This window comes from Epinephelus moara, chromosome 7 (assembly GCF_006386435.1).
Source record: "Epinephelus moara isolate mb chromosome 7, YSFRI_EMoa_1.0, whole genome shotgun sequence".
NCBI lineage: Eukaryota > Metazoa > Chordata > Actinopteri > Perciformes > Serranidae > Epinephelus > Epinephelus moara.
This window is the reverse complement of record NC_065512.1, coordinates 41,333,113-41,349,246: the sequence shown is the minus strand read 5'-3', so window position 1 is coordinate 41,349,246 and position 16,134 is coordinate 41,333,113. Positions and strand designations below refer to the sequence as shown.

Sequence of the window (16,134 nt, the reverse complement as noted above, 5' to 3'; positions counted from 1 at the left end):
TGATAAAACTCAGTGAATGATGCACAACTTTATTTTGGTATAATAAGCATAATCTAGAGGCCTTTGCCTTTCATATAAGCCATTTCTGATTCCAATTGATCAACTACAAGTCAAGTTATTAATTGTTGTTCCTACAACTAGGATAAGCGACAAGACTTTTGTCAGGGACTGTAAATACTATCTTACTTTTGACATCGGAGCGCATAGTATCAGTGTTGTTTCTTTCACCCACGGTGTGTCAGCATTGAGTTTATGTCCCACAAGCTCTCTGAGCTGTTTCAGTCTAATAAATACATAAATAACCATCTCTGTTAAATGCCACAGTCATGTAAACAAGCTTAACAGCCATCACCAACGAACCTTTCAGTTTATCATCCCGATTGGCTACCTGGCCTGCCAGCAGTTACTGCTCATGCTGTGAATGTGTGCTTTGTGCTAACATTAACCGCTGTTCGCTGCTGAATGGGAGGCTGAAGCCAGACAGCGGCTCTTGCTCCCTGGTTCGGGGTATGTGTGCTGCTGGCTTCGCTGCTAAAGAGAGTCTGTGGCTGTGCAGTGGCTTGTGCTTCGGCTCGGTAGTCATATATGTTACAGTGAGATTTTATTTTCCAAATGGAATAGGATATATCAAGGTATTGATCAGTTTGTAATGCATACCAAGCTGAAAGCCACATATCAAACAGTTCAATACAAATATGTGTATTGTTATACCCCTAATAGCAACTGAGAATTCTTCCTCTCAACATGTTACTGCACTGTCTATTTCTCGCCTAAAGTGTTTTCAGAAACATAATTAAGCTTTCGATTTACTGGTCCACCTATCTCCCAACCCTCACCTATGGTCATGAGCTCTGGGTCGTGACTGAAAGATTGAGATCACGGATACAAGCGGCCAGAATGAGTTTCCTCCATGGGGTGGCTGAGCTCAGCCTTAGAGATAGGGTAAGGTGCTTAGACATCTGGAGGGAGCTTGGAGTAGAGTAAGCATCGAAAGGGGTCAGTTGAAGTTGTTAAGGCACCTGATAAGGATGCCTCCGGGGCGCCTCCTGCTGGAGGTGTTTCAGGCACGTCCCGCTGGTAGGAGGCCCCAGGGCAGACCCAGAACATGCTGGATATCTAATCTGGCCTGAGAACGCCTTGGGTTCCCCCAGGAGCAATTGGGAAGTGTTGCCGGGTGAGAGGGACGTCTGTGCAACACTGTAAAGGTTCAAAATTGCAAAACGTAATAATACTAATACTCGTAAGTAGATTCTGTGAGAACTGCTGATAAATACAGCCTGGGCCTGCATATGTGTTGTGTTTCAGAGGCTGTTTTATGTTGTTTAATGTAGCGCTCCTGAGTCAGAGGAAATACTACTGGTTCCTTCCTCATCATCAGGGATTTCTGCTTTTTTACAGTGAATAACTAGATTTATCACACGTGGTTATTACAGTTATACCTTCTGAACACAACACGATCTGTACCTGTTCAATGCCCTACATCTTGTCCTTGAGTTTGTTTTTTCTGAAATATTGTTTTGAACTACAGTTTATGTCCTTGCAACGCTTTTCATGTATTGATGACAAAGACTTCTGATGTGTGTCTCTGTTACTTCAGGGAAGAAAAAGAAGGCATCCACGCTCAACAAGCTAAACAAGGATTCAGGGAAAGATCACAATGAACCAACTGATCCAGCTGCAAATATTGAAAACAAAAAGAACAAGAAGAAGAAAAAGAAGAGAAAGAAGAAGAAGAACGCAGGTGAAGGTGGAAGTGCAGGTAAAGAGGAAAATACAGAGAGGTCTGAACACGAACAAACTGTGGATCAAGCTCAGAGTGCAATTAAAGACACTGAAGGTGGTCCGGAGTGTTCACAAACAGAAGATTCAGGAAAGGAAGCACAGATGCAAAGTTCCCTCTCATCTTTAAAAGTAATAGAGGCAGCAACTACAGAGGGTCAGTCAGGAACTCTGCTCCTCTCTGAAGTAAACGAACAGCCTACAGTTACAGTCACAGAAGAAACCAGCCAACCAACATCCTGCACAACTGACAACAAGGGCCCATCTAAGAAGTTGTTGTCCGAAGCCGATGCTACAGTCTCAGGGAAGAAGACGCAAAAGAAGAAGGGCCTGAAGGCTGTGTGCAATAGAAAAAGAAACAAAATGGATCTCAAAGCTGATGAATCACCACAGGTTAAGCCTGAGACACAGTTTGAAGTAGAGGGAAAACACACTGATGCTGAAATCACATCAGTTGGTCAGGAAGAATCACAAGATGCCACCACAGTGCCACTTAAAAAGAAGACAAAGAAAAAAGGCAAGCAGGAGGATGCAACCCTTGGAGCTTTGCCTGCTGCAGATGAAACCACTGTCACCCCACTGAAGAAGAATAGAGAGAAGAATCAAAAAGAATCGACTACTGCGGAGGAGAAAGGAGTGGAAACCAAGCTGGCTGTGGATGCTGAGAAAGTTCTGTTTGACATCACCATGACAACACCAGCAAAGAAGCAAAAGAAATCGGCACCAGCCAAAGTGCACGATAAAGATCAAACCCAGTCACAGGTGGTTGGCAGTGTTGATGAAGAGCCCCCATTGGATGACAATGAAAGGCTCTCTTCCTCTGGGAAATTGGACAAGAGGAAGAAAAGGAAGATCCCTGTGATATTTGAGTATGAAGTCGATGAGCTGCAGGTGGCTGCATGGCAGGCTACATCCTTAAATGGCCTCACAGAAGAAGAAGAACCTGTTGGCAAGATGTCAAAACCAAGCAGAGTGAGTCTTTGATGAGGTTAAATGGTTCAAATGAGGTGAGACTAAATTGGCAGAAAAACTGGGGAGTGCTGCACTGGGTCAGGACACTAGGTGTAGGTAAATTATATTTAAAAAAATTGGCTACTCTTCAAGGATAGGGCAAATTGTCCCATAGGAATAAAAAGCAATGACTGTCCCAGCTTTCTCAGTGTAAAAGGCCATGGTGTGGGCTAGCAGTCTAAAAAGGGATATGAGGCACTGTGATTATAGTTAAAAATCCTGTATTCACTCTGATAGACCAATGCATTTTGACCTTAGACAGTCCTCATCAGGGTAAGCGGCAAGGAGAGAGGAATAATTGTTTTGTCAAGTATTATGAGGTTAACTTTTCCAGTGTTCCCACATTATATGTCCTATGAGTTTTTTTGTCCATCCACACTATGTACTATTTTGTGTCATGTTTTCCTTTGATCTTAATACATTTTTCTTTTTTCATGTCACTTCCTGTCTGTTTGGTCACAGTGTTTCTGCTACTTCATGAGAATCTGTCACAGTATATAGTTACTTCCTTGTCATTACTTTCAAGTGGTCTCCCTTGAGTAGGTGCTACCAACATGTCATGACCTTTGTTACATGACCTCTTGATAAGTTTTAAATTGACACACCTGTTCCAATGCATTTCATACCCTGTCTAAAGTTGAAACATGTTGGTCCATCCATGTGACTAAAGAATTTTTAACTATAATGCCTCGGATGCCTTTTTGGACTGCCAGCCCTCACCATGGACTTCCATACTGAGTAAGCTGGGACAGTCATTTTTTTTTATTTCTTACTGTCCATTTCAGGATGTTGGAGAGTCATCCACACCTCTGCACACTAAAAAGTCCCAAAAGAAGATTTCCTCAGAGCTGGTGTCTAACTTCATCACCTTTCAGAGCAACGCTTCAGTCCCAGCACCACTCTTTTGCAAAACCAAGGGGAGCCCCAGCCTCCCACTGCTCAGCAAGAAGGTAAAAATGATCAACAGTCAGAACTAAGTATCAAAGAGTTGAGAGACCAAAACTATCTACATGTCTAGGGCGCTTTTTCACCTGCTCTGTTGGTTGGTTGAATCGCACCCAAGTTCATTTGCGTTTTGTTTGGGCAAGTGCGGTTTGTTTTGGCAGGTGTGAAAAGAGCAATCACACTCAGGATCAACTGGATCAAGGCCTTCTTGAAGAGGTGGTCTCAGTCTGGTCACAAACAGACTCTGGTATGGTTCATCTGTGGTGTGAAAGCAAGCAAACCAGCTACAGGATTTTACAATAGCAGATATGTGCTATTATGAGCATGATTTTAAAAGCTAAACTGCTAATAAATCCATCTGCTGATTGTGAAACAATACTGTGATCTTATAAATGATCTTTATAAGGCTTATAACCCAGCCCTTTTATGCTAATGCATGTGTGTAACTATGGTAATATGTATGAACATCAGCTGATTACAGAGTTCTTAAACTTCCATGATTGTGTCCTACTCCATATATTTTGTCAGTACATTAAATCCATTAAGAAGTGTGTGAGAGCAATCCCCTACAACAGTCAACATTCATGCATTGATATACTGTAAGTTTGAATTCCATTCAGAAAGTTGAAGCTAGTTAACTTTCCCACTTGATCAAGCATCACCAAATGGCAAAGTGCAGCCCAGAACCAGACCGAGTGACTGCTCTATCCAGACCTGTGACCAGTTCTTATAATTAGTCAGAATGAATAATGATCTTCATGGAGGATTACCTTTTTCTGATGGTCGGGCCTAGGGATGTTCCTGATGACTAATTTCACTGTGGACTAAATGAAAATTTTAATTGAGACCAGTCGACTAGTCTAAAAAAAGGGAAAACACTTAGAAAACAGTCAAAATTTAGCACAATTTATTGTTAAGTATTTGAAACATTGTCCCAAGAAAAAAAATAAAATAAATATATATATATATATATATATATATATATATATATATATATATATATTGTGTGCATTAAAGGGGCAAAAAGCGAAATTGTTTCACCGCTAGGTTTGCTGTTGTGCACTGCCTGTAGACCAAAACAAAGTGTGTCATGAGCCACTCCTCCCTCTACCTCTGCTCTCCACCCACCACCACCCACCCCACTCGCCTCGTCTGTGCAGCCGAGCACCGCAGCATCTCCACGGACTATTACGTCCAGACGGTCCCGGTGTTTCTCCCGTAGGCTCCACTTCACTCAGCTCCCCGATATACCCGCTGCTTCTTCCCACATTAACCTCAATAACAAACAAGGGCTCGGTGCTCCAGTTGGATCCAAATGGAGAGCCGGAGCTAACGTTAGCTGGGAAGCTAGCGGAGGCACAGCTGGACTGGCTTGTAAACAAGGGGCTGGAGATCAACACAGAGAGGTTGTGTGAGGTCATGCTATACTCCAGATGAAATTACACCTCTAGTTCTTCACATAGCAAATTTTTAATTCCTTAAATCTAGAAATGATGAATTTCGCTTATTGCTCCTTTAAGAGCCCTTTGAAGCCTTTAATCACAATCTTCATGTTGGATTTTAAATGCCGCTGAAAAATGACACTTTGCGCTGTGCGGTATGAATGTCAACATGACGGCAACTCAGTCAAAAGTTAACCACTAAAATAACATCTAAAATAAATTAATTGTAAAGCAAAGAAAAGCATCAGCACAGCTCCGTCGCTTAACCACGGTACTTCGATGTGGTACGGCAGGCCATGGGTAATGTGTTTATCAGTAAGAAGGCTGTCAAACTGACGATGGTTCAGACCTCTGGCTTGGATGAAATGAAGAGTTTGGACAACCGCTTCCATGACATGAGCCATTCTTAATGACTTGCAACACAATGCCTCCTGGAGCAAAATACAGTGAAAAGTCTAAAAACTGTGCCCTCCATTTGCAGCCTATACTTTTCTCTCTGAATTTTGTCACAACACCTGCCTTTTTACCAATCATTGATGGCGCACCGTCTGTAGCCGGGCTGACAGCACAGGCCCAGTCCACCCCGACCCTGTCCAGTGCTCCAATGAAAGAGTTAAAAATGTCATTCGCTGTTGTGGTGTCCGTCATTGGCACAAACTCAAGGAACTCCTCGGTGACAACCAAACTCTCAACACCACGAATGAATATGGCCAGTTCAGCAGCATCAGTAATGTCGGTGCTCTTGTCAATGGCTACCGAGAATGCAACAAATGACTTAACTTTGTCCTTAATTTGACTGTCCAAATCTCCAGCAAGATCCAAAATCCTTTCTGCCACTGAGTTTCTTGTCAGACTGATGTTGGCAGAAGCCTGGCGCTTGTCAGGGCACACAATTTCTGCCACCTTCAGCATGCATGTCTTCACAAACTTGCCCTCGAAGTACAGCTTTGATGCTGATGCTATTTTGAAAACAATAAGGTAGCTAGCTTTTACAGCTGCATCATTGATCTTTCGGCTGTGACTAAAAACAGACTGCTGTTTCCTCATACCTGCCAGCAGTTAATTTATCTTCTCTGTTCTCAGTTGTTCTTGCAAGTTCTCGTATTTTTTGCTATGATTAGTCTGATAGTGTTGTCAAATATTATATTCCTTTAGCACTGAAAGGTGCTGCAAACACACCAAGCACACCGGCTTCCCATTTACCTCCTGTGAATGAATACAAACGGGTCCATTTTTCTTGGAAAATCCGACATTTTCCACCGGAGGCTCCTGCATGTAACATTAGTCAGCACTTGACTGTGTTGTCATGTGACTCACAAATCCACAACAGATATCCAGCTAGGGGCTTACTACTTTTATAAGGACAGTGCGACCTCTTGTGGACAAATAAAGGAATAGCACTGCATTTTATTGAAAAAAGAAGGAATTTATGACCTCTATAATTTTCACACTTTTCAAAGTCATCCTCATCCCATGTTTGGCACCCCTGGTATAGATCTGCTGTTGGGGGGACAATATGTGTGAAGCATCCATGTAAGAGAAACTTGATTGTTGCGTGGAGGCATACATCTGTGGGGTGGTAAATCTAGTTTCTAAAAGACATTTATTTTTTTTATTCAGAAGATTTTTTCTTGATTCATTTTACTTGATATACAGGCCTTAGGTTCATTCTGCTAGGATTCATTGCATTTATTGTAAAGATACATTTTTTTCCCCCCCTGTCAGCATGGGTTTTCTCTGGGTATTCTGGCTTCCTCCAACAATCCAAAGACATGCAGGTTAGGTTAACTGGTGACTCTAAATTGCCAGTAGGTGTGAATGTGAGCATGAATGGTTGCCTGTCTCTGTGTGTTAGCCCTGCCCCCCTGCAACCCCCAACAGGATAAGTGATTATGGAAAATCAATGAATGCCACAAACATTTGATTTGATATCATTTATTCATCTTTAAATTTCTGTTTGTCAAAATGAGTTGAGCTCTTCTGTGTGAAAATCTACATTTCTGATGGTACAAATCTTTAAACCTACCACTGAATCTGATACTGTCCTTTTAATTAGGGTCCGGGCAGCTAAGGTGCCAGGACACTATTGCAATCCTAGGTATTCTTCTTCTTTATTCTTTCGAGGAAATCATACTTCCCATGGGTGAAAGCTCACCAAACTTTGCACAAAGGTCCAGTCTCTTGCCAGATATCCTCAGCTGTAAACTTAAGCCAATAGTCCTGATGGTGGCGCTACAGCAAGTGTCTAAAGTTCAAAATTTGAAAATTCATAACAAATCAACCATACGTGCTACAACTTCACAACTTTCATCAAACTGTAGCACCAATACTGAAGAAACTTCTGTACATTTAAAACTATTAAAAATTATGAAGTTCATCACAGTTTTTTTCAAAAACTGTAAAACTTATTAAACCTATCTCCTCCCACAATTTTTGCTCAATTGACACCAAACTTGCTACAGAGCATCTTCAGACTGTCCTACAAAAACTACATTTCTCAGATTTGTGATTTATCCAAAATTGAGCCTACGGTGCATCAAAATGTTTGACTGTAAACAGTACTGTAAACATATACATGCAAATTCTTGCTAAATAAATCTTCAATGTTCATGAAAAAAATGACAAAATTCTAGAGTCATGGTAGATGATGTGTGGCAAATTTCAGAATGTTATCTCAAAAACTGAATTTTTGACAGCATTTTTAATTTTGCTCTAATGTGAACGATTGGAGTCAATGTAAAAATGGCAATTTTAAATATCAGTTTTTCACTTATGGAGCAAATCAATCATTGTTACAAACAAATTACCAACATCTCCATGCTGTCTAGATGCAATATGTGTATTTTCAGATTTTTGTCTTAATAACTGAATTTTTTACAGTGGTTTCAAATCTGCCTTTCCATGCACGGATGGCTGCTTTCCTACACAACAGTGAATGGCTTACTCAATTTGTGAAGCCACTGTTGAGTTGCTACTTGCCAATTAGCTCAGAGCGGTAGATGACCGTCTTAGGTTCCAGAGGTTGCTCAGAATTGCCTAAAAATGCCCGGACCCGACCCATCGCTGCGCAGCAGCTATAATTTACTCTTGCACTTATCTGTTGGCCAGATGTAGATTACCCCAAACCCCTGTGATAACCCTGTTCCTACATAAAGCCTACCTCTGCACAGACCACATATTTACCACTGATCTTTGTACTTTCCAGCAATGCTTGAAGAAGAAAAACATAATTTGTCCAAAAATGGTTAAAAGTCTCCTACTCTGAAAAATTACAGTATATGTTGTAATGATCTGGAAATGTCCATTGTTTATTTGATAAACTTTGGGGTAGGCTATAGGACATTATAGGCCCGTTTCCACTGAAGAAGTTCCTGGTACTATTTGGGGGGCAGGAACTACTACAGGAACGTCCTCTCGTTCGGCCCTCTCAACCGGCGTGTCTCCACTGAGAGAGCGGAGTACGAGGAAGGTTCCTGTAAAGTTACGGGCTGCCTCTGAATGTGACGTAATCGTTGCGCGACCATTTTGACCAGGGCGACCATGGCGACGTAGGGACGCCATTAGCTGATAGCGGTGTCTGTAATAACTCACTAAATGGCCCGTGAAAAAAATATTTTGTTCCAGCGGATGTCTTAGTTACATGATTGAGCTAACTGGAGTAGTTTCATGTCGCATCCAACAACGGGAGGCTTTTAACAGATGACGTTCTGATGTTAGCTTCGCTGCTGCTGTTAGCTGTCCCTTGCAGCTGATGCTTTCTAGACATCGTGATTTCCCAAAACTGAATAAATACCACACATAGCAACACAAAACTGCTTTGCTAGCTCAATCATGTTGTAACTAAGATATCCGCTGGAAAGAATATTTTTTTTCACGGGCCATTTAGTGAGTTTTTTTTACATGGCGGCAGAAGCTATATGAACGAGCTAACCCTCGTCTGCTGAGTTTTAAAAATGCCGGCTATTTTGTTGCTTTCTGTTGACGTCACATCCCTCCTTGAGTATATCCAATCAGCACCAAGTAATCCCCAAGCCCCAGCCAGGAGTCTTTCAGGGCCGTTCTGAGTATCTACACCGAAGCAGGGACTTGTTTAGCCCCCGTAAAAGTTCCGGAACTCTGTCCCTCGGGGGTGGTTCCTGCAGTGGAGACACGCACCAACGGCCCCAGCCCCGTAAAATTACCCCGAAGTTCCTGCGGTGGAAACGGGCCTAATATAGACATTTTGAAGTTCAGACCTTTGCTTAGAGGAAATTTTATAAACTGGACCTCTTGTCATATTAACTGAATACCCTGCATGAGATTTTACTTTTCGCTTGTGCCATTTCAACCCCTGCTGAAAAGTTGGCAACTTCTGTAGGCTTGTCCACTCGTGCTGTTTTGATCTTTCATCGTAGCCAGGAGGGGGATAGCAGCTGTCTTTAATTCATGGCTCCAGTTGTAGTGGTGGCAAATTAACACAGTCAAAACCCACACTGAGAGGTTGCCCTGTAATCTCAGAACTCAAAATCAAAGAGAAACATACACAGTGCTGAATGCACTGATGGACTCAGGGGGGGGCGACTGCCCCCCTGGTGCCGCCTCGGTTGAAAACGCCGCTCTGAAGTGCCCTCTTGAGTGGCGAAAATGAGAGGATTTGCCCTATCAGCTGCCCTCTTGAATGGTGAAAACGAGCAGATGTGCCCTTTTGGCGGCCCTCTTGATTAACAAAAACAAGAGGATGTGCCCTTTTGGCTGCCCTCTTGAGTGATCAAAACAAGACGATGTGCCCTATTGGATGAAAACGAGCGGATGTGCCCTTTTGGCTGCCCTCTTGTCCCCATGTCATGCAGTAGGTGCCCTTTTTTCCTTTTCGCCCCTGCCCTTCAAACATCCTGAGTCCGTCACTGGCTGAATGCACAGATGGAGCTAAGCAATGGGTAACAACATCAAGTCCCCCAGCTGTTTGATCCCTATTGACCTCATGTCATGTTTCTTTAGTGTGCAGCTCTGCCGTTCTCTGATGTTAACATCGTTGTTCTGTATGTAACCATGTGAGACTTCTCCTTTGTTGTTATTTTACAGAAGAGTCGAACTCCTACAGCAGAATCCAAGAAGGTGACCTTCGGTCTCAAGAATAATAAGACCGCTGGTAAGAAATTGGATACACTTTGATATTTATTATAAATACTAAAGCTGCATCCAATGGGAAATTAAATTTAAGAAAACATCTTTATAATAAAACAGTATCATGTGTTCATTTAGTCAGACCAAAGGGCCACAGGCTGGAGTCGAACCCGGGCCGCTGCGGCAACAGCCTTGTACATGGGGTGCCTGCTCTACCACTAAGCCACCGACGCCCCAAGTCGGTGCAATAATTTAAGTGACATTAGACCGTTAATACAAGTCGTTTCAGCTCTTACTAATGGCTAACCATGGTAAGTCCAGAAGCCTGAGGGCAGGCCACTCTAGCACGACAGCTAACAGCACCGCTAGCAAAGCTGAGTCGAACGATGCTACCATGTTATCCCCGGATGCGGTGGAGAAGATTATGACAGGGATTGAAACGCTTGGACAGAAGGTGGATACTCAAAGGGCAGCTCTTCGCCAGGACATAACCTCCATTCGACAGGAGTTACACACCACTGCCATTGCGCAAAACGCCAAGCGTGTCGATGATCTAGAGCACTCAGCTAATGAATGGAGCTCATTGGTTATGGCTTTGGAGATTACAGTTGAACGTCTGAAGTCAGATTTGTGCAATTTGAAAGAAAAGTGCTTGGACTTGGAAGGACAGAGCCGCCTTCAAAATGTGTGACTTGTAGGGATTGAAGAAAGCAGAGAGGGGGGCAACCCGCAGCAGTTTTGTGCTGATTTGTTGAAGGAGATTTTGGATCTGGAGGACACCCCCCATCTGGATCGCGGACATCGGTCACTGGCGCCAAAACCCCAGGAAGGAGAACCACCCAGACCGTTCATAATTAGAGTGCATCACAGGGACATCAAGGACTGCATCCTCTGCATTTCCAGCCAGAAGAAACCGCTCATCTACCAAGGGAAACGTGTGTACATCTTCCCCGACCACGCTCCGGAAGTGGCCAGGAGGCAAGCCGCTTTCACTGCCGTTAAACGACTGTTAAAAGATGCTCCTGGTCTAAAATTTTGGCTCCGCTTTCCAGCCAAACTCTGGATTACGTTTAAGGGTGAGGAACATTCCTTTTTGGATCCTGAGCTGGCCATGTCTTTTTTAAAGGAAAACATCTTGTCAAACGGGAACGAATGACTATCTGGTAACGCCATCCTCATCAAGGTAATACTCTGATGCTACTTAAATGACTTTGTTACAGTATTCCTAGTTTCTGTTTCTTGCTGAATGTTGTTGCTTTTGATCTTTTTGCTTCTTGTTTTTTCTTTGATTTTGTTTACTTATGTTATGTGAATTTATGTTATGTGTATCAGTTTCCACTGAATAGAAGCTGCCTGTCAATTAACTTTACTAACTGGAATGTGAAGGGATTAAATTATCCTATAAAACGTTCCAGAGTCCTTACTCATCTAGGGAATCTTAAAACAGATATAGCTTTTCTTACAGAGACTCACATGTGTAGTTCAGACTATGTTAGACTGAAGCGGGGCTGGGTTGAACAGGTATTTTATTCACACTCTCAGGGGCTGTCCACACCAACCCGGGTATTTATAAAACCGTGACTCTTTGCTCACGGTTTGGCCTTTCATCCACACGTAACCGCAGTTTTGGGCTTCTGTAACCGGAGTTATTTGTAACCGGAGTCCAGGGTGAACTTTTTGGAAAAGTCCGGTGTCAGCAGTCATGTGTGGACAGGATAACCGGAGTTATTTTGTCTCATCTCCATTGTATGACGTCACAGTGTGCGACGTAAACAGAAAACAGCTGTGTTATTACCCGATCCAGTGTGTGCGAGAGACGATTTGAGGATGGACCTAAACAAAATACTGCTGCTATTTAGCAGCATATCAGCACCTTGTGGCTGTATCATTATGGACATCGGAACTTTTTTCTGAGGGGGGGGCGGGATTTTTGTTGGGAGGGGCGAGGGAAGCACGCACACTTATCAGTGATTAAGGATTTGATTTGAAGTTATTTTATAATAACATGCAGTTATAAGAGAACTAGAATGGATGAACACGGCATCTTTATTGTTAAGAAAATGAAACTTTGATAACTAAATCAAGCCATTTAAGGAACATAACAGCATTATTTGTAACCTTGAATGAAAAAAAGAAAGGTCTGCGCTCCTGACTCAGGGCTTTCATGCATTTCCAAAAGTGCACTAGGCTCAGTGGCCTAGTGGTAGAGTGTCCGCCCTGAGACTGGGAGGTCGTGGGTCCGATCCCCGGCCGGGTCATACCAAAGACTTTAAAAATGGGACCCATTGCTTCCCTGCTTGCACTCAGCATCAGGAATTGGGGCTAGATCACCACATGATTCCTGAGCGCGGCACTGCTGCTCACCACTCCCTCAGGGGATGGGTCAAATGTGGAGAACAAATTTCACACACTCAGGTGTGTGACAATCAGTGGAACTTTAATCTTTAATCCCTCTCTGACACCAAGGACAGCACTAGATACAATCCTTGAAATCAAACCAGAGGTCAAAGGAACAATATCTAAGTTTTACACAGCCATATTTAACATTGAAGGTTCATTTCTTTCAACTGTTAGAGCGAAGTGGGAGGGGGATCTGGGAACTTGCATATCTGATGATCAGTGGTCTAAAATACTTAAAAATATTCATTCATCTTCAATTTGTACAAGGCATAACCTCATTCAGTTTAAGATTGTTCATCGACTTCACGTCAAAAGTGAAACTTTCCAAGATTTTTCCCAATGTCAGTCCTGTTTGTGACAAAAGCAAACAATTCCCTGCCAGTCTTTATCACACATTCTGGTCACGCCCAAGCCTAACAAAATTCTGGTCTTCAATATTTATTGTATATTCGGAGAAAGCAGGCCAGAAAATTTAACCTTGTCCCATCCTTGGTCTTTTTGGTGTGCTGTCAGGAAAACTCAATCTGACTAAAATACAGCTAAGTCGCATAGCTTACTCAGTTCTTCTAGCAAGGCGTCTTATTCTTTTGAGTTGGTGATTGTCCTCCTTCTTTTAGCAGGTGGATCTGTGAAGTCATGTATTGTCTTAAAATAGAAAAGATAAGATACACACTGCAGGGGTCCATTCGGAAATTTGATGCAATGTGGCAGCCCTTTATTTTTTATGTGGAACGTCTGACTCTACCACTCAACCTATGAATTGAGTATAGAGCTACATGGGTGTACTACTCTGGAAATTGTTTTTATTTATTTATGTATTCTTTTTTTCTATTTTTAGTTCTCTTTTTCTTTTTTCTCTTTCCTTTCTCTACTTACTGTCTTGTAATTGGTGAAATTTCTATTCATTTATATGTATGTATCATGGATGTTACATTTTTCACTCTGTAAATGTTAAAATTTGAATAAAAACACAGTGACAAAAAAAAGATGTAAACAGACGTGCAATAGATGTCATACAGAACAACATAATAAATTTGCAGTATTCCATCTGACAAAATAATACATGAAGAGAGACAGAGACGGAGAGAGAAACTGAGCCAGAGCCAGAGAGAGATGCAGGACAGACAGTAATGATCATAATGATCATATGTGTATAATAACAGCAGCAGTAGGCAGCATCAGGCAGAACCACAGCAGCAGCACAACCACGTCACACAATCCAGGCATAGCTGCGATACGAGTTAACCTGTCAGACAGTGGAGCACAAAGGCTCCGGAGAAGAGGAAGAAGTGATTATGCTGCTCAATTAGTAACGATAGGAACAAGTATGTCAGCATGTAAGCACAGGTAGGTGAAATGTGTCCCACACAGTGCTACGAAAGACAATTACGACACAACATGATTACGAGCAGCCCGAGACTGAACCTTGTCACAGTCTCCAGTTAATAATGCTCATAACCATGTCTTTTTTTTTTTGCTCTTTGTGACACCAGAGAAGATAAATGCATACCACTTAGTAAAGTGCAACATGACTTACTATCAGTCACCAAAATAAACTTTTTGTGTCTCTCACCTGCCAGTTTGTATGATGTCATGTTTACTGTTCGTTTGTTACAAAGTATTATGAATATGTACTGAAGTAGAAATGAAGGCATGTTCTTTGGTTGTGTTTTGTTTATTTGTCATGTGAGGAATTGTTCTGAAAAAGCTGCAGCTGTCTGCTGTCTTTTTTTAGGCCAACCTAGTACAGATGCAGGATCTGATTAATCTTAATAGTGGTTGAGAATAAAATCCCACCACAAGGTCTGTTTAGTAGCGGTTTTGGAGTTTTCAGTCAGACAGTTTGCACAGTTGGCATTGTATTTTGAAATGTCCCTATTCTCTGTACTGGGAACACATCTGTCACATAATGAACTCTGAACCTCAGCCTTTAAACCATAATGGACCTAGAGTCCTTTATAGTACACTTACACTATTGTAGCAGTTCCATTTTTTTTCTTTGCTTTCCAAACCTCCAGAACAGCTACTATATGGACCTTGCAGTTAGATGGTATTCTCAATTGCTGTTTCCGAGGTCCATGATGAACTTTGAACCCCAGCTCATAAATGCGTAAGCTGTTTGTAGTGATTTTATAAGATAAATAATAATGTTATACATAAATTAAATGTCTTAACAGTTGTAGTAACAACCTTTGTAACTGCTGCTTGTATCTTTTTATTTATGCCATGGTGCAGAGTTTAGGAAGACGGATCGCAGCCTGCTGGTGAGTCCAGATGGGTCATCAAGAGTGCCCTTTGACCCAGAGCAGAAACCCAAGTTTGGGGTCTTAAAGTCCCCGCCCACACAGTTGTCCATTAGAAAGACCCCCAAGGTCAACAAGAAGTCCATCTCCATTATTCCAAAACGCAAGCTGCAACAACGACTCTCAGAGACAGACTTCTCCTAACATCATTCACCGACAGGTTGTAGCTACAGATGTTGTGCTCTGTCAACTGTTAAATGGCCTGGTTTCTAAAACATCCTGTTCTGGAAAGTTAGAGTAGTATTTTTATGATTCTGATATCAGTGTTGCCTTTTGCCTGTTTGAGTGACTCTGCATTTTAATAAAGTTACTCACTACAATTTGATCAGCTTTTCAGTATGTGTTTAATACAGTGTACTTAAGAGTCTGTTGAATGTTTAGAAATTATAGGGACTTTTTTTTGGGAAGGATGAAACGAACATAAGAATAAACCTTGAACAAGTTTATTAAATAATTCCATAACTTGAGTCAAATTGAAGACATTTTAATGCGAAGGTAATGCTGATGGCTGAGCAGAATAAAAACTGTTCAAGTGTACCTCTGTATAACTTGAGTCCTTTTCTCATTAGAAGTGTGGTTCAGACAAACTTTAGCCCTGCATGAATAAAACTGACAGACGAGGTTAGTCTGTCCAAGCAGTGGGGTTTCAGTACAGAGGGCTCCAGCAAAACGTGTGAACACAATACCTCAAGAACAACTCGAGGGAATTTCTTCAACTTTTGTACAAACATCCGCTTTGAGTCATGGATGAATTGATTAGAATTTGGTGGTCAAAGGTCAAGGCCACTGTGACCTTGTGTCCGTCGCATTTCATAAATGAGATATCTTGAGATGGTCTTGGGGGAATTTCCTCAAATTTGGCACAACGTCCATTTGGACTCATGAATCAACACGTTAGAATCTGGTGGTCAAAGGTCAAGGTCACTATGGCTTCACAAAATACATGTTTGGCCATAACTCAGGAATTGATACACAATTATGACAAGTTTTCAAATGTCTGATAGGATATGATGAAAATATATCTTTGTGACCAGAGGGTGAGGACTGGGACCATTTCAGATGGTCCTCTTTACCAATCTGACACAAAGGGGACAGCAGAGACAAGGTTTAAAAGTGACAATTAGGTTTATTAAATATATGAACTAAAAACA

At 42.0% G+C, this 16,134-nt stretch overlaps 1 protein-coding gene across 6 annotated transcripts in view; it reads left to right on the top strand.

Moving 5' to 3' along the window:
• LOC126392727 (ribosomal RNA processing protein 1 homolog B-like) overlaps positions 1–15,437 on the top strand; it is a 69,376-nt gene extending 53,939 nt beyond the window's left edge. The window contains exons 13-17 of one of the 6 annotated variants that reach the window (XR_007570206.1): positions 1,598–2,751; positions 3,576–3,740; positions 10,239–10,305; positions 14,699–14,790; positions 14,916–15,052. Coding sequence is in view for 5 of the 6 variants with exons in the window: in XM_050048316.1 (XP_049904273.1) it covers positions 1,598–2,751; positions 3,576–3,740; positions 10,239–10,305; positions 14,916–15,127 (1,598 nt within the window). In the remaining variant the exon portion in view is untranslated. Of the gene's footprint in view, positions 1–1,597; positions 2,752–3,575; positions 3,741–10,238; positions 10,306–10,418; positions 13,805–14,698; positions 14,791–14,915 lie in introns of those variants that run through there. The other 5 variants (XM_050048316.1, XM_050048317.1, XM_050048318.1 and 2 more) reach the window with 5 other exon arrangements.
• Positions 15,438–16,134: the final 697 nt, after the last annotated feature.